This window comes from Ctenopharyngodon idella, chromosome 1 (assembly GCF_019924925.1).
Source record: "Ctenopharyngodon idella isolate HZGC_01 chromosome 1, HZGC01, whole genome shotgun sequence".
NCBI classification, from domain to species: Eukaryota; Metazoa; Chordata; class Actinopteri; order Cypriniformes; family Xenocyprididae; genus Ctenopharyngodon; species Ctenopharyngodon idella.
In genome coordinates this window covers 30154673-30172976 of record NC_067220.1, presented here as the reverse complement: position 1 = coordinate 30172976, position 18304 = coordinate 30154673, and the positions used below count along the sequence as shown (strand labels likewise).

General features: G+C 36.4%; 1 protein-coding gene across 2 annotated transcripts; it reads right to left on the bottom strand.

Annotated features, from left to right (window-relative positions):
- Nucleotides 1-656: 656 nt before the first annotated feature.
- On the bottom strand, nt 657-12134 carry zgc:152968 (uncharacterized protein LOC564848 homolog). 2 transcript variants are annotated; one of them, XM_051908325.1, is made up of 18 exons: nt 11754-12134; nt 9287-11085; nt 8633-8722; nt 7817-8012; nt 7511-7713; nt 7236-7376; nt 7021-7135; nt 6838-6909; nt 5447-5587; nt 5224-5337; nt 5017-5090; nt 4731-4835; nt 4514-4629; nt 4289-4427; nt 4005-4125; nt 2982-3679; nt 2715-2895; nt 657-1442 (listed from the first exon to the last, which is right to left on the bottom strand). In XM_051908325.1, the coding sequence occupies exons 1-16, from the start codon at nt 11878-11880 to the stop codon at nt 3588-3590; spliced, it is 3645 nt and encodes a 1214-aa protein (XP_051764285.1). In that variant the 5' UTR covers nt 11881-12134; the 3' UTR covers nt 657-1442; nt 2715-2895; nt 2982-3587. The 2 variants fall into 2 exon arrangements, with proteins under 2 accessions (XP_051764285.1, XP_051764294.1); XM_051908334.1 differs by having other exon boundaries at nt 2818-2895.
- Between the last annotated feature and the right edge of the window lie 6170 nt (nt 12135-18304).

Genomic DNA, 18304 nt, shown 5'->3' with positions numbered 1-18304 from the left:
ATAAGCATTTACAATGACAGTTAATATTGCACTAAAATAAATGTTTGCCAGAAATTTAATTATTTTGGAGCTGGGTGCAACAATAGAACAATAGGTGGCAGCAGCACCTTTTTTTCTAAAATGCACGGTTACTGTTATGATTGTTTTTACTAATATGATAGCAAGACAACATGTCTTTCTTTGTATACAAGGAAGAAAAATCAAAGCAATATACTATCACACCAACCATGTTGGAATTATGTCCAAAGACCATATCCATCATAAATTTGCCCATCCAGCTGATAACGCCAGGCCAACAGTTTTAAGTAATGCAATTAACTTTGTGACACTGGTTTATCTCCTCTGCACTCAGCAGGCTGCATGCTAGCAGCTGGATGCTGGGTTCAGAGCAAATAAGGAATGTTTGAAATTGCTACCAATTTTCTGATGTTTCAGTGTCTGGTTTGGAGGTGAGCGGTCTCTACATTGGAAAAAAAAAAAAATTATTTCACCTTATTTTTTGTTGCTTTGTGCTGAAAGTTAACAGTCAAGGATTCTGCACACATTCTGTTCGAAACATCATACCAAACACTGGATCATGCCACCCAAAAAAAAAAAAAAAATTGCCAATTTGAGTTGCATCATGTGAATAGAAACATAACCAAAAGGTTACAAGGTTGAATTTTCTTTCACATTGATTTTATTGATTCAAAAGGTAAAACTAATTAACCTTCGGTGAGTTTTCAAGGAACGCAACACACTTTAGATTGAATGATTTTTTCCTGTGCCATTCAATTAGCCCAACTGAATTCCTGTCTTCAATCAATTAGCATAGTGCCACACGGTCATTTGTCTTACAATTAAGACGATGGATAGCAAGTCATTAGTTCTGTTTTGAGGGAAGACCTGGTCAAACAAAGAATATACATATACAAAAAGATATACAAAGATACATATACAAAAATGTATGCTGTGCCCCTGCATGTGAACCGCTCTGTAGCCTACTATTATAGGTAATGGATACTTTCAAATAAATTGAACATGCTAACATATTTTAAATAGCTTTTAAAACACAAATTTAGTTTTTGTGGAATAAAAGCTGGAATAAAAGAAATCCAATCACACAAATATTACATTGATTATACGTCTTTCAAAATATTCTGTAAACTAATCATTAATCTCCACGCAAACAGATTTTCCTACATTCCCGGCTGGAAGGGAGAGCATCTGGTTTCTTTCGCTCTGTGCCAAGAGCAGTGTGTTCATGTAGATGCTGCTACAGTAGTCCAGGGCTGTCGCGGAGGCATTCCCAGCAGCCAGTTGGGCCACACTCACACAGCTTGTACAGCATGAGCCCAAACGGGCAGCACCAACAGCGCCCTGGCACTGCTCCCGGGCATGTCAGCCCACTGTTTCACCAGCCCTCACACTGGCTTTTCACTGCAGCCGCGGCCCTCAAACACCTGTCAAAAGAGTGGAAAGAGTCAAACAAGCAGGTAAAACTCCACCAGGTGCCATTTAAAAGTCAATTCAGAGCAGTAGCCTTGTCCCGGATTCAGTTCTTTTCAGGGTTTAGTCCCATCAGAATGAATTAAAGGGATTCTGATTTTGGGTCAGACTCTGGGTGGTCGTGATACAGAGACTGAGGCCAGGTCCAGGTGCCCTTCAGGTTTGAAGTTACTATTATTGGCATTACGAATTAGGTTAACTACTAAGCTGTGACCTGGCAAATTATTATCTGAAACGGTATAAACAAAGTTGGGATGGATTTATAATCATCATGTTTAAACATTTCATAGTGTTGGACACATTTCTGAATACCATGGTCACTTTTTTTCAAAACTCTTCACCAACTTTCAGCTTGGCACAAGTTAATTCCACATTCAAAATGCACTAAAACTACCAAAACACTTCATACATGTCTCAAATCAACTCATTCTTCCATAACACTAGCAAAAGGTGTCACACAACAAAACTTTTCACTCATAAAACAATGACTTAAACACTAACAACAGGCAGCATTTTACAATTTTATTTATTTTCTATTTGTTGTAAAATATCCTTATCAAACAAGTATGACATCTGTCTACTGTTTAGAATTCACTGCAGTATGTTAAATTACAGTACACAATTATTCCTAAATTGCTCCGTTCTGTATAGAAGATAATGATATACAGTCAAACCAAAAATTATTCAGACATTTTTGATATTTATACTAGTGGGTGCAGGACACTATAGTTCATTTATGTAAGTGAGGATAGCAAAATAAAGTAAACTGTGAAATATTATACCCAAAAATTCTTCATACAGTGGACTACCAGTAAAATTGATAAAAATGTGGAACCAAAAATTATTCAGACACTTTGACCTGACAATGTTTTGCTTAAGTGTTATCTGACATAATTAAGATCATTTTTTTCTGACACAGTTTAACTCCGAGATCTTGTCATATTTTATTACCAACTACAGTGAATAAACTGTATTAATGAAAGAAATGTTCAAGGTGTCTGAATAAATTTAGGTTTGAATGTTTGACTAATTTATATATATTATATATATATATACACCATCTACCATCAGTGTGTCCTAGTGATTGTAAAAGAAAAATCTGTAAATACACTAGCCAAGGATTACAGTATTTTATTGATAATAAAGCTTTATTACAATATTATATTTTTCTAAATAATTGAGTGACACAGGTCAAAATAATGTTTGAAAAGAAATAAAGTACTTACTGAAATGTGAAGTGTGCGATTTCTGTGCCACTAGCATCACCAAATAGAACTGAAAAATACTGACTGTTCCCAACAGGTTTCCAAAACACCATGCCCTGCCCACCTGCCTGCTATTGGCTGTACAAACAGATAGTCCTGTCCCCAAACGCACAACCATTGTTACATTGGGCTGGTCCAGATGCTGAAACAAAGAAAGCAGCAATGTTTCAAAAGCTCCAATGTTTCCCATCCCATAGAATGCCGGGGAAAAAATAATAAATGGCTTACTGATAGTTTATTGTAACCCAGCTTAATATGCGGAGACTATTTAAACACTGAAATTAAACTTCCACATATTTCTTTTAAAAGCTTTTAAATAAAAGACTTCCTGACTCACTTACCTTCTAATTATCTGATTAACTAGATTTGATGCATGTGGTGCTGATAAGCAGCAGACTCTTATTGGCTCATATGGGGGGAAATGACAGATTACACATGATTACACAAACACCTGGATGCCAATCAACACTTCAGGATATATGATTAAAGTAAAATCAAACAATGCAGTTATTTCTTGTCAATGCCTTTAATTTCATTCCCTCTTTCCAGATTTCAAAGATTTACAGTACTCCCACAGTGCATCATAAGCCCCAAAAAAAAAAAAATCAATTTGCCTATTAATTGTTACAAATACACAATTAATACTGAGAAACTAAAGAAAAACATTTTATGGCCAAATACAAATGTATCATATACCTATTTATAATAATAATTAAACAAAAATAATGAGTAAATACCCAACACTCCACACAGGTTTATATGCAAGCAAAAACACCAAATACACTGGTGCATGGCCTCAACGGACAAAGAAAAACGAATAAACTTTATTGAAAGTCACCATCTTTTCACTTTGGAGTCTTCTTTCACCCTCCAAAGCATGAGCTCCATGCATGCAGTGGCATCCTCGCGTGTGTCATGACCCGCCACTGTGGCAAATGAGAAATTTATTTTTTGTTTTCTTTTTTAAGAAGAAAGCATGTGCTGTTGAGTTGTATGCAAGTCATGTTTCTAGATGTGCTCAATAGACATTTCCCTTCAGTACAGACTCAATTACTTCTCCGAAAGCAATTTCATGGAAGAGTTATCAACACATCTGAATGATCCCTGTGTACTCTATCCCTACTTCTGAGGGTATGGATAATGTGCCATGAAACAAAATACACCTGGAGTCCAGTAAAAAGCTACAGTTTCTGATTCAGCCAGGTTTGATCATGGTCATTGCTTACAAATTCGTTTAACAGGCCAACATACCACTCTCTTGGATAATTCTCCGGAGGTAGTCTGCAGTCAGACTGTTAAGTTCTCTTTTGTGTGGCAGACCCAGACGATGGGGAAACACCACTGACGTGTCAATCACATTGTTGTGAATAATCTGAAGATGGCAGAACAACCAAAATGTAATTCTTAAGAGCCGCCAAATGAAAACTGCAAACTTCAGGATAAAGCCAATGCCTAGCTCATAATGTTGAAAGGTTACATAGTAATTCCAGATACAAATTGCCCAAAAATCTTGAGAGCATGGCGTTAGAACTCACTTTGAGAGCAGCTAAGTCATTCTCCAAGCCATGGCCAATCAGAATCGTGTCCGCATTAATAAAGCTCAAAAGCACTGCTTGTACATCGCGCAAAGACGAGCTGGTACCCTTCACATCATCCTCACTTATGCCTGAGAACCTGAGCAGGATAAAAAGTTATGATTTACAACATTTATCACAGTTCGCTCCACTGAAACGAATTAACATATTAAATTAACATCCCACCTGGTGTTATAGTCAATGACATCATTACCAGGCTTGACAAAGGAGTCAAAGATAACTTGCAAACTGCTGTTGACTACGGTCACTCTTGCGAGTTCCAGACCTTGAGTCGTATAGCACTGGTAAAACACAAATTCAAATTAATAAAAGGTCACATTAATGTACCCCCAAGTCCTTTTTTTTTTTTTTATTTTAATTAAGATTAATACATAACCCTTACTGTTTGTGTGTCAACAGCAAAGACTCCTGGACATGTTTTGCCAACCGAAGATTGAGGAAGACTGTTCACAAAGCCCTGAAGACTTACTGCATCATGGACATGAAGCTGTAAACATGTACATTAGAAAATACAGTGAAAGTCTCAACTTTAGTCACTGAAAAAAAAAAATGGATTATTAGGTTAACGGCTTGGTGAAACGCTATAATATCGCCATTGAAAAATCAGGTGAAAAGTCAGCCCCTCCAACAAAAGTATACAAATATAATTTCAACATGAATAATAATACATTGAACACTTGGCATCCAGGTGATCCAACTGCATTCTCACAACAACTGTAGCGCGTCTCAACACCTCCAGGCACTATGAGAGAAGACATACAGAGTAGAAATAAATAAAAATAAATAAATATATTTATTTATTTTTATTTTTTATTTATTTATATTTATTTTTATTTTATTTAAAAAAAATTAGAGACATTCTAAGCCATTCTTACCTCGATTCTCTATGACTTTTCCATAATGGTAGTTACACTCCTCTCTGCGGGTGTGCTTTCCACTTTTATCAACAGAGAACGTCGCTCCACATCGACAGCAGATTCTCTTTAAAGCTGTTACCATTGTATTCCTAATTATTTAAAAGGCTTCAAATCCTAACAGCTTCATCTATATAGTAAGTATCATTTGCAACGGGTTGCAATTAAACATGAACGGACTCACGGTCGCTTATGCCCTTCTTGGTATCTCCATACTGAATGGCAAAGTCAGCTTTACCCTGATGTTTACGAGGAAAGTTGTTTACTCGCAACATGTCCTCAGACAGAACGTGTTCCTTCAGTTGCTCATAAAGTGTCAAATCACCTGCATCAGTAAAACAAAATGCTTATATTTATGTATAATCAAAATAACTACATCTGCAATGATGACACCTATATGTTGGGCACATACAAAATGGCCCAGTTTCACAGACAGGGCTTAGACTAAGCCAGGATTAGGCCTTAGTTCAATTAGGACATTTAATAGCTTTTGTAAACGTACCCTCAAAAAAAAAAAAAAAAAAAAAAAAAAAAAACATTAGTGATGTGCATCTTGAAACAAAACAATGGCAATGACATATTAAGATAAGATAAATAATGTTTACATGTTGTTCTTTTGAACATTCTATTCATCAAAGAATCCTGGAGAGAACAAAAAATAAAAAAATAAATAAATAAATATTGCATAAAAAGCATCTAACACTGATAATAGTAAGAAAAGGGTCACTTGACAACCAAATCAGCATATAAAAAAAAAAAAAAAAAAAATGTAAAACTGAATACTGGAGTAATGGCTGCTTAGTTTCACAGGAAATAATTACATCACTGTAAAAAATATAAAAGTTTAAGGCAACAAACCTTAGCAGATTTTTGAGTTCTCTTAACTTGTATTCAGTTTAAACAACAAAAAGTTGAGAAAACTCAAATCTCCTACAAAAATAAGTTGAGAAAACTAAAAAAAAATCTGCTCAAGTTTGTTGCCTTAAACTTAAGTTCTCAACTTTTGATTTTTTACAGTGTTTAAAATATATTAAAATAGAAATGTTATTTTAAATTGTAATATTTCTCAATATTTCTCTTTTTTTATGGTATTTTTGAACAAAAATAGATAAGGGACTTCTATTTAAAACAATTTAAAAAATTTTACCCTACCGACATCTTACCGTTATATATGAAATATAAATATATAGGCCCAGTCTTCTACTACTACTACTACTACTACTACTACTACTACTACTACTACTACTACTACTACTACTACTACTACTACTACTACTACTACTACTACTACTACTACTACTACTACTACTACTACTCAGTGTTTTGCATATATTTAGAAAATGTAAAAATCTAGTTAATTACTATTACATACTGTATAAATGTTACAATATGAAGATAGAGTACTGCCTACTGTGCATTTAAAAAAAAAAAAAAAAAAAAAAAAAAAAAAAACACACACAACAACTCCACTAAAAAAATAAATAAATAAATAAATAAATAAATACATAAATAAAATAATTATGGCGACAGAGGTGAAAACTCTAGTTTGACCCTGAAATGAGAGCCAGCTCTTACCGGGTCCCTGAAGTGCTTGAGTATTTAGTGGTACATTGCCTCTAGACACATGCTGATCTCTCTCACTGGGAGCTGTAAGTACATATAAGGAGGGTGACCTGATAGGAGTGTACAGTGCAGTAAACAAAAGTGGCTGCAGGATTTTGAACAAAAGCACATCATGCATAAATATACCAAACCTACCTTTGGCAGGCAAGACGTTTTGGTTTTTAAGTCTCTTAAGCGCATTGACAGCTATGCTTAGATACTTGAGCTTATTTATACTGCGGTCATAAACATTTTTTTCTTCTGTCAGAGCCTAGAGCATTCAAACAGATGAGTTGGGAAAGACACACATTACAAAACAATCAGAGAATTAAATGAATAAGTGTCCATTTTTGGATCTCTCAAACACAGACCTTCTCAAAAGCATCTTGTACCGTCACAGATGATTTCAGGAATTCCTCCACAAAAAGGTTCACATAACGTTGACGAACATCATGTGGTACCTTTGTCCCAACCTCATGATGTACTTTTGCCTTTCTTTTGACGCCCATTGCCTACACAATTCATGAAATTACCCATCACTTCATCTTAAAGATGCAATAAAACAGATCTTTTCCTCTGTATTATGATATTTTGATTGTAGATTAATAAGTTCAATAACATCAGACTAGTAAAGTGCAAAGTAAACCTTAGCTGGGGTATAGTTGGCTGGTTGTGGAGGATGTGGAGTTTGTGAAATCTGAACACATGGAGAAGGCTGAGGTGGCCGTTGGATGGACACTGTAGTTGGAATAAGTGTCAGAGGTAAAGCACAATTTCCTTCAGGTACGATAAGGTGCAGATTTGTCCCCAGCTGTACAGTAGCACCAACCGGAATGATACCAAGACAGGCTATTTAAAAAAAAAAAAAAAAAAAAAAAAAAACGGAAGTAAATGACAATGCCCTAAGATATAAGTAACCAATCTTAAAAAACAAACTGTGCATGATGCTTACGGTTTTGCACTGTACTTGAATGAATGACATTGGGTATATAAACTTTTTTTGGAGCACTACTTGACTGACACCCTTTTACAGCAGTAGTCAAAATGGCTGCTCTTCTTTGGCATAATTGAGTTTTGGAGGGAATGGTCAACTGGGAGCCTCCCTCTCGAAGAGGAACAATAATCTGTGCTTTGCTTTTACTTGCTGGCTGTTGAATAAGAGGATTGCTAAAGTCAAAAACACCTCTAAATTCAAATTGTCATTACTTGTTCAACAACAAAAAAGATAAATAACACTGGTTTGGAACTACTTTGGAGAGCAAATAAATACTGATATAATATTCATCAAAAATTAAAGTAAATGCTTTCAAAAGGAATACAATGTGACCCTGGACCACAAAACCAGTCATAAGTCGCACGGGTATATTTGTAGCAATAGCCAACAGCATTGTATGGGTCAAAATTATTGATTTTTCTTTTATGCCAAAAATTATTAGGATATTAAGTAAAGATCATGTTCCATGAAGATATTTTGTAAACTTCCTACCGTAAATATATCAAAAATGTATTTTTGTGAGTGGATATGCATTGCTAAGGACTTCATTTGGACAACTTTAAAGGCGATTTTTTTTTTGCACCCTCAGATTCCACATTTTCAAATAGTTGTATCTCGGCCAAATATTGTCCTATCAACAAACCATACATCAATGGAAGGCTTATTTATTCAGCTTTCATGTGATGTATAAATCTCAATTTCAAAAAATTGACCCTTATGACTGGTTTTGTGGTCCAGGGTCACATATGTACATATGGATGAATCATCTCATACCTCAAACTTCGCCACATGTGCCACCCTTTTCTTCAGCACAGCTGTTGGATTGGACTTTATCTCAATTTCTTGGCTCTCTAATACTTCTTCCTAAAAAACAAAAAACAAAACAAAAAAAAAACATGGTGTGTACAATACCGCTAAAAAGTTTGGGGTGAGTAAGATTTTTTTATTTCTTTCTTTTTTGAAAGAAATTAACACTTTTATTCAGTAAGGATGCATTAAATATATCAAAAGTGATATTTACAACATTACATAAGATTTCTATTTGAAATAAATGCTGTTCTTTTGAACTTTATATTAAAAAACAAAAAAAACAGAAAAATATCAAGCAGCGCAACTTCGTTCAATAAGATAAGAAATGTTTCTTGAGCACCAAATCAGCATATTAAAATGATTTCTGAAGGATCATGTGACACTGAAGACTGGAGTAATGGCTGCTGAAAATTCTGCTTTGCCATTCAAAGAATAAATTACATTCTGAAATATTAAAATAGATACCTGTTATTTTATCAAACACATTTTGATCAAACACATGCAACCTTGGTAAGCATAAGAGACTTCGTTCTGATCCCAGACTTTTAAACAGTAATGTATATGGTCACTTACCAGCAGATCTAAATACAATATTACATACTGGATGAATTTACTTACAGATGCATCACATTGAACGACAGGAGCTTCATTTTGGTTGGCTTCCATGAAGATTCTGTAGCACTCTTCCATTGGGTCAGTTTCTGAAAGATCTAGGTCTGAATACCTGAGCTCCTCATCAGAACTAGAGTCAACTACAACAGCTTCATTATTACTTCCTGTCATCGCTGCAGATGCAAAGGTCTGTGGAAGAACAGGTATGTCACAGGGAACAGGGAATGATGCATCTGATGTAGGTAATTTTTCAAAGCCCACAGTTGTTTTTAGGTTGAGTTGACTAGTCGATGGTGCTGAAAGAGTTCTGGTGTCAATCTCTGAAACATATGCAGGTATGTTCTGAGCAAATGGTTGGTCGGGACTTTTTTGAATAGTTGCCCAAGATGTTTCAGCCAGGCTTTGAGAGTGTGGACCACATCCATGCTCTTCTACCTTATGAAAGGACGAAGGAAAGGACCGAGATGAGACCATGGGGAAGTACCGCTGATGCGCTTGCTCTTGGGAGATGGTTTTAGAAGATACAATTTTTGACTTTTGAGTATAACTTGAGATGCAGTCAATTTGTGGTTCTGCTCTAAAAGTTGCATTTTGTACTACACTCGCAGGAGATTGTGAGTAAATATCTTCATCTCCATAAACTGAACAAACAGGAAGCATCTTAACATCTTGAAAGCATTTGATCCTCTCACTCTCACTTCTCAGATTGTCTAGACATGTGGAAATGTCATCTAGGACATTCTCCTCTTTTTGTGTAACAAACACTTCCATTTTGAAATTTGTAGAGTTAATTGGTTCAGTCACAGGTTCTTCTTTTAGATCCTCCAGAAAAGGTTTGGTTTCTTTTACGGAGTGCTTTGCAAGTGATACCTGTTTATTTAAGGGCCCTTCATTAGCCTCTTTACCATCATCAGCTGGGGCATCACTAATAGGGCATAATTTGGGTGAGTCAAGTAGTTCCTTGGTTATAGTTTCACGCTGCTTTGAAAGTTTATGTTCATCTTCGAAAGATGAAACATCAATGACAAGTTCCCCTTCAGAAGACTCTTGTTCCTGTGTTATCACAGGTTTTGCTGAGATCCTTTCTTTCTCCTGGTCACTCACAATATGTTCAATTTTATGACTTGGAGGTCCGTTGGAAGAAACTTTTTCTTTGTGCTGCCTGGGTTTTGTTTGGTCATTTGCAAGAAGATCATTATTAACTGCACAGTTCCCCTCAGGTGAATGCTGTGGTTTAATCATTGTACTCTTGCCTTTCTGTTTGGCCCTACGTTTTCCCTGATCACTTGCTGAAGGTGGAATGTCAATGACCAAGGTACCTTCATCGTCAGAGTCATCAAAATGAGAAGACAGAAGCTGAATATTTTTTCCAGTTCGGTCATTCTTCAGGCTATGTTCAATATCCACTTTATCAGTTGACTTTAACTTGCATTCTACGGAGCTGCTGGATAGCAAGTCTGCAGAGAAATTGGAACAAGGGTCATATTCCAAATCAGTCTTGGGTCTGGCACGATCAACCACATACTTACAACCACTGTTTGAAGAAACAGGCTTTTTGTATTTTAAATTGTTTCCATTCTGGTCTTTAGCCTGACTGTTGGTGGTTCTCAAATATTTCTCAGAGCAAAGACCTGCATTATCTGTTTGCGTGAGGGACTGCGATGTCTGATACTGTGAGAGTCTTTTTTGTTCTTTTTCCACCTCACTCCTTACTGCCTCTATTTCTTTGTTGATCCTCTCCAGTTCCTCAAGACAATTGTCCTCAGTGGTGTGAGAAGCTCCATTGGCAGGAATCACTTCAGGATCTGCGAGATATAAATGTGAAGCAGAGGATAAAAACACAAAAGCACAACTGTTATACAGATGTTTTTCAGCTCTGCGGTAAATGCAGAACTGAGCAAGGAGCACACGTGTTGGGAAATTACTTAGGAAATTAAGGTAGCCTACAAAACCCATTTTAATGAGTGGGAAAAACAAAGGAGAAAAAACTAATTTTATCAAAATGTCATCTTAATAAAATAAACAAGTGAGAATCAACTATGAATATGCAGGATATACCTTAGTAGATCAGCATAATAGGCCTAGTTAATCCCATTCATTTCTGTGTATCGGTTCTTTTGAAGTTTAAGAACCGGTTAAAATGATTCAGCAATTCTCGGGCGTGATGACGCAGTTACAAATCTAACAATTATTTAAAAATCAGCTTTGATTCCCGCTCATGTTGACCGTCATCAAGTAACATTTCAGCTATTCCACTACTGAAGTAACTTTTCGCCACATTAGTCAAAACTGTGCGAATCGGAGATTCACTTTCAATCAGTCCGAACGGTTCTCGAGTCGCACCGATTCATTTTGAATCTAACTTGTTTGTGATCCAGTCGCACACATTTAAAGATCCGATTAAAACAACATCGCTAGTGTTATCGCTATGACTTAAACGCATCCAGACATTAATTTAAAACATGAATCATACCTGTTGTAGTCATGACGCCAGACGTATCGTCTTTGCCGTGATTGTACACACAATAAGGTCGCTTGCATCGCCCCCATCGAAGGAAGGGACAATCTGTTTCATCGAAGAGAGCTGTGGAAGGAAACATAAGAGCTGTCCGCGCACAAAATACCAGATTATTCTGTGCACAGTTAATTGTCAGTATAACGCAATTACTCTATCTCTTGTGGGGTTCAACGTCTGTGACACGGCAAGATTTGACAACATTTTTTTTCTGAATGTCTTTTGAGAAGATGAAAGGGACAAAGTCAGTATGAGAAAGAGGCAATCTGCTCTTAACAAAAGTATGTAAAGCTTGTGAAATTGGGAAAGACTTTGGCTACGTCACCGGCTGGTAGTGCGAGTGTTTTAATTAATTCATCTCCAGGTGTGGCTGATTGATTGGTCTGCTTTGTAACGATTCGTGAACCAACCGTTCGTTTGAGCCGATCCAATCTTTTCAAATAATAAGTTAAAAACTCACTGAAAGCGGCTCATAATTTACGTTTGAGGGACTGTACTGTATGTAATCTATTGTAAAACAAACTTCAAAACTCAAGAACGAAATTCTGTATGGAGAATAGCATGTAAAATGAAAAGTTTTGTTTTCAGTGGACGCAAATTTCAGTGAACTCAACCGCACGACAGCAGGGTGTTGTGCCAGCCTGACTAGGCAAATATAGGCCTACTAAAGATTGCCTCCTCTGCTGGTGACAATTGTTAAATTAATATATACAATATATAAGAAAGGTGTAAGGAGAGTACAGTTTGTTCCTTTTATATCTATACCCACTATTTCTTAAATATAACTTTAAGTGAAGGGATATGGATGGCACGTGGCTCTTGATGTCTTTCTTTCTTTTTCTGAACATGAGTATGAAGGCCGCTGGCCTCTTTGACAGGCAAGCTGCCACGTTCCTGTCTTTTGTTTAAATTTTAAATTCCTGTAAATCTATGATGTTATTACATTGTGCTCTAGAGGGACTGTTGGTCTCACAGACAGCCAGCAGCTGAATTCACTTTGGCTGGCAAAGCGAGCAATTAGACCTGGGATTAAAAAGGATTGAGTTTAGAGGCCTGAGGAGAGTTTGTCTGCCATCTCGAGACACTCCATTACCATCAAGAACACAAGCCATGCTGAGTTACTGCTTGAGGGTAGGCAGAAAAAAAAGCCACTCGGCACTGCCAGAAAATACATTTGTATGTAAAGAGCTTGATTTTGACATCAACATTGTGGAGGCAATAGTAGGCTACAGTATAACCAGTGGGACCGTGGCCTGATCAAACCTTGATTTTGGGACAGAGACCAGGTGGAATTCATTAAGCGAACACTGGCGGCAGCCTGGCTTTCACCAAGTTATTCAAAAGAATTCATCTCTATTTGATACCATCATTCAATAGTTGCTAAGAATAATTATTCACTGAAATATATTACCACAGGTCAATTGAGTTCCTCTCATTTCTGAAGCAGAAATTTTCTTTTCAAAAGCAGTTCTGAGTGGTAGCCTAGGGGGCTGTCCATTTGCACACACAAAACAATATCTGTAGTATTAAATTGTTCATTTGCCATTCCATAAAGCTTAAAAAATAAAGCTGACTCCTTACAGTCTTAAAGGGATAGTTCACCCAAAAATGAAACTTCTGTCATCATTTATTCACGCTCACGTCATTCCAAACATGTATGCATTTCTTTCGTCTGTAGAACACAACAATCCCTCAGTGTTTTTTGTCCATAACATGAAAGTTGGTGGGGTCCAGTGTTGTTCTAGACCCCATTGACTTTCATTGTAAGTTTAAACATTCTTCAACATTTTCTTTTGTGTTCCACAGAAAAAAAAAAAAAAAGTCAGGCTTAGAATGACAGGGTTGGAATTCACATTTTTATGGGTAAACTATAACTTTGAGGTATACTGTAAATATAATACTTACTCTGCAACAGTACAGAACACCCTGCAGAATGATACTGTAATTTGCAGATGCGGCCACAGGGATTACAAAAGGCTTATCACAACAGGGCTGAAATCACTTCAGTTGCAGTTGAAAGAACTGCCGGTCTAGTCTAAGTGTGCCAAAGGAGTTTGCATTACCCCCTCCCACACTTCCAGTCTTGTCCCATTAGTTTGTCACTCATAGGATCGTTTTGCAGAAACCGAGCTCACAACCCTGAAGGAAATGCCTTGCGCTCTCATCAGTCACTAGAGAGACGGCGAGGCAGCCAGCTGAGCACATGCGTGTGGATGTAAGGGAGGCTAATAGCACAAATACATCAGACAGAGACTGCGACCAGCAAAACTACAAAGAACTGTTGCTTTATAGGTGGGCCAAGGTTATATTTCTTTTATGGGGCCCAGATATAGCAGCGCATGCCATTGTTGAGTTTGTTATTCTTTTTTTTATTTGAATGCAAACATTATCTCAGCATGCCTGGCTATGAATGCTTTCACAACTCTGATTGCAAGCAAAATGTGGCTTTATGACATGACGCTCATTTATTTTTTCCCTATTATTCAAAAATACATTAAAACTGCAATCCAGGGTTTTTTCATCTCTATTATCACGAGCATTTTTAAAATTTTGATATTTTAGGTGGCATAAAGTCCAAATTGTCATTGTTTTACAACTATTCTGATATAATGAAGAACACACTCTTCAAAAGAATGAGATTCTTGAAAAGAAAACCTTTTTAATTAGTTTATTATAATCTTTTATAATTTTTTAGAAAAAAAATTGCTTTGTGCTTTTTGATAAACTTCATGAAGTCATAAAGTGTGACCAGTTAAGACGTGATCCAATTAACACACACACACACATATATATATATATATATATATATATATATATATATATATATATATGAAGCGCATTTGTGAGGTCAGGCACTGACGTTGGCGAGAAGGCCTGGCTCGCAGTCTCCGCTCTAATTCATCCCAAAGGTGTTCTATCAGGTTGAGGTCAGGACTCTGTGCAGGCCAGTCAATTTCCTCCACACCAAACTCGCTCATCCATGTCTTTATGGACCTTGCTTTGTGCACTGGTGCACAGTCATGTTGGAACTGGAAGGGGCCATCCCCAAACTGTTCCCACAAAGTTGGGAGCATGAATTTGCCTAAAATGTCCTGGTATGCTGAAGCATTAAGAGTTCCTTTCACTGGAACTAAGGGGCCAAGCCAACCCCTGAAAAACAACCCCACACCATAATCCCCCCTCCACCAAACTTTACACTTGGCACAATGCAGTCAGGCAAGTACCATTCTCCTGGCAACTGCCAAACCCAGACTCGTCCATCGGATTGCCAGACAGAGAAGCGTGATTCGTCACTCCAGAGAACACAGAAAACTTTAGTAGAGTCCAGTGGCGGCGTGCTTTACACCACTGCATCTGATGATTTGCATTGCACTTGATGATGTAAGGCTTGGATGCAGCTGCTCGGCCATGGAAACCCATTCCATGAAGCTCTCTACACACTGTTCTTGAGCTAATCTGAAGGCCACACAAAGTTTGGAGGTCTGTAGCTAAAGACTCTGCAGAAAGTTGGCGACTTCTGCGCACGGTGCGCCTCAGCATGCGCTGACCCTGCTCTGTGATTTTATGTGGCCTACTACTTCGTGGCTGAGATGCTGTTATTCCCAATTGCTTCCACTTTGTTATAATATCACTAACAGTTGACCGTGGAATATTTAGTAGTGAGGAAATTTCACGAATGGACTTATTGCACAGGTGGCAACCTATCACGGTACCACGCTTGAATTCACTGAGCTCCTGAGAGCAACCCATTCTTTCACAAATGTTTGTAGAAACAGTCTGCATGCCTAGGTGCTTGATTTTATACACCTGTGGCCATGGAAGTGATTGGAACACCTGAATTCAATGATTTGGAGGGATGTCCCAATACTTTTGGCAATATAGTGTTATATAGTACAGAGCTGGGTAGTAACGGATTACATGTAATCTGGATTACGCAATCAGATTCCAAAAATCAAGTACTTGTAATTAGAGTAAACTACTTTTTAAAATACTCGTAATCAGACTGCAGTTACTTTTTTATGGATTACATGATTACATATTATTTACACAATGGCAGTAAGTTGTTCACAATTCATTGATTCATTCATTTTTTTTAACATTTTTCTAAATTTACTTAATTTTAAGTAAATATGTTTTAAAATCATAAGATGTGATTTTGTTTTACTCAGCGTTACTATCAGCAAACACTAACAGGTACATTAGTGTTAGTATTTTGAAGTATTAACTGTCCATACATTGCACTTTAAAAAGAATCTTTTGAGGCTCTTGTTGGTGAATAGAATATTTTTTTGGACTATATTTTTTCTTTGTATCGGTCAAAATAGTACAAGATTATCCTACAATATATGTGACATCAAATAAGGGTTAGCACAAAAGTAATCTAAATGTAATCCAAAAGTAGTCAGATTACATTACCAAAAATGTGTAATCTGAGAGATTATATTAATGATTACAAATTTTGTCATGTAATTTGTAATCAGTAACTGATTACAATTCATAAGTAATCTACCCAGCTCTGTGTATGTGTGTGTGTATATATATATATATATATATATATATATATATATAAAGTCAGATGTGCAGAAGGGAGAACTTTTCCAAGCAGACTCTCCAATCACATATAAAAGACTTTGGGTCCTGCATGTGCTCACACAAAACCAATCTGTGTAAATGTTAAATGTGTATGTACGCACTGTTTAGGCTGCAACATGATATCATAGACTGAAGGTTTCCTCCAGACAAACCACAGTTCTGGACTCTGCGGGTATAATGCAGACTCAGATCTAACGTATCTCCGCTTACAGAGAAAGGCCAAGAGCTTTTATTTGTGATTGATGGAGAGGGCGGCCCTCAGGTCTTTGGAGTTCATCAGTATTCACAAAGCATTCCAGTCTGAGTCATAAGACAGAAGCACAAGGCATAATGACTAGAAAGCATGTGCACAGGAGGCAGAACGTGTCTGTACGCAAACACGCACAGCTTGCAGGACAATAGCGATGAGATGAGGTCACATGAACTTGGGATTTATTGAACAGAACAATGCTGGGTTACAACATGGCAGTGTTCAACTACTACATGGCATATTCTCTCAAGAGTTTGTAAATCTCAGTTGTGGTACAACATCAGGACAGGAATCCACAAGACTGGAATCGCAGTCAGCATATTTTGAGTCCGTAAGGGCAGGCCAACAACATGCTATTGTAGGCTGAGACAAACAGCAGTGGCATGCAGAGGAGCTTATTTACATAATGGACAAAGATCTCTCCAGGTCTACAGGTCCATCTAGTGTCAGCCAGAGAGAACATCAGCTACTGGAAAACATTTTACTGTATGAGCTCATTTAAATTCATGTATTGGAGCTCTGATGTAAGATCAGCAATATCACTAGCTGACCTGCAGAGAATGTAATTGTAAAAATAACTCTGGCCTGCTTCTGGATGATTCGGAACAAACGCCCCATGACTAATAGCTGAACATCAAACAGACTTTTTTTAACAACAGGGGAATTTTTTTACATGGAAACATTTGACAATCAAAATAATGTTGGTAGTTTACATAGCAACTCTGTACAGTACATAGGGCTTCTATTTAAATTTTATACATGAATATAAAAATATAGTGCAGGGAAGGTCAAAGGTCTTTTCGAGGGCATGCTTTTTTATCATGAACAGATAACAGAACAGATCTCTCCATCATATATCTTATTGTCAAACATAAAGTTGGCTTGATACGGAAGTTGTGATAAGTCTTCTTCTCTGAGTGAATCAGCTTCTCAAACAAGAAAAAAAAAATGTTGCTGGGACTTGATTTTGTCCATCAGGAATTGATTGGATCATTGTGGTTTTCTATTGCTGTGATCTCATGCGAGTGACAGGTTGTCCCGTCCTCCCACCAGTAAAAATCTTTTGTTTAAATATTACGAGGGCACATGAATTAAAATAATAATAATGATATGCACTGATTAATCATTTATAATAAATACTGCAATATTCCATAGAAATAATAATTGTCTATTTTGATTTCATGGTCACTTTAAACATTTAGTTTTCTGAGATATATTGAACATGACTGTTGCAAAGTCTCATTTAAATATGTGATCCGGATAACATTACCTTGATGGCTTTAATAGATTTTTAATGGTGAGAATTATATTAAAAATATTAACCAAACAGTAATGTATTCAACCAATGCCATTGTTTTCCAACAAAAGTGTTTATATTATAACTTTTCAGAATTAAAAAAAAAAAAAAATACACTTGTTTTCGTTAATAAATGTTCAAAAAAAAATCTAAAAAAAAAAAAAAGGCAAAAATATTGTAATGCTAAAAAGTCATATTTTTTTTATAACATATTACAGTATTAAGAAAAATATTTAGATAAAATATTAGATAAAAAATATTAAATATTTAGATAAAATATTAGATAAAATATTTATCTAATGTATTTATTTTATGTGATCAAGTAAAAATCAAATAAAAATTCACTTTCAAATTCATCAGTGTCCCCAA

Excerpts from the sequence above, each read along its gene's own strand:
- zgc:152968 (XM_051908325.1), bottom strand. The coding sequence starts at position 11,880 with ATGTTTCCTTCCACAGCTCTCTTCGATGAAACAGATTGTCCCTTCCTT. Across the intron at positions 8,723-9,286 it reads TCGTTCAATGTGATGCATCT|GAAGAAGTATTAGAGAGCCA; the intron begins GTAAGTAAATTC and ends TTTGTTTTTTAG. Across the intron at positions 6,910-7,020 it reads AAACGTCTTGCCTGCCAAAG|CTCCCAGTGAGAGAGATCAG; the intron begins GTAGGTTTGGTA and ends ATGTACTTACAG.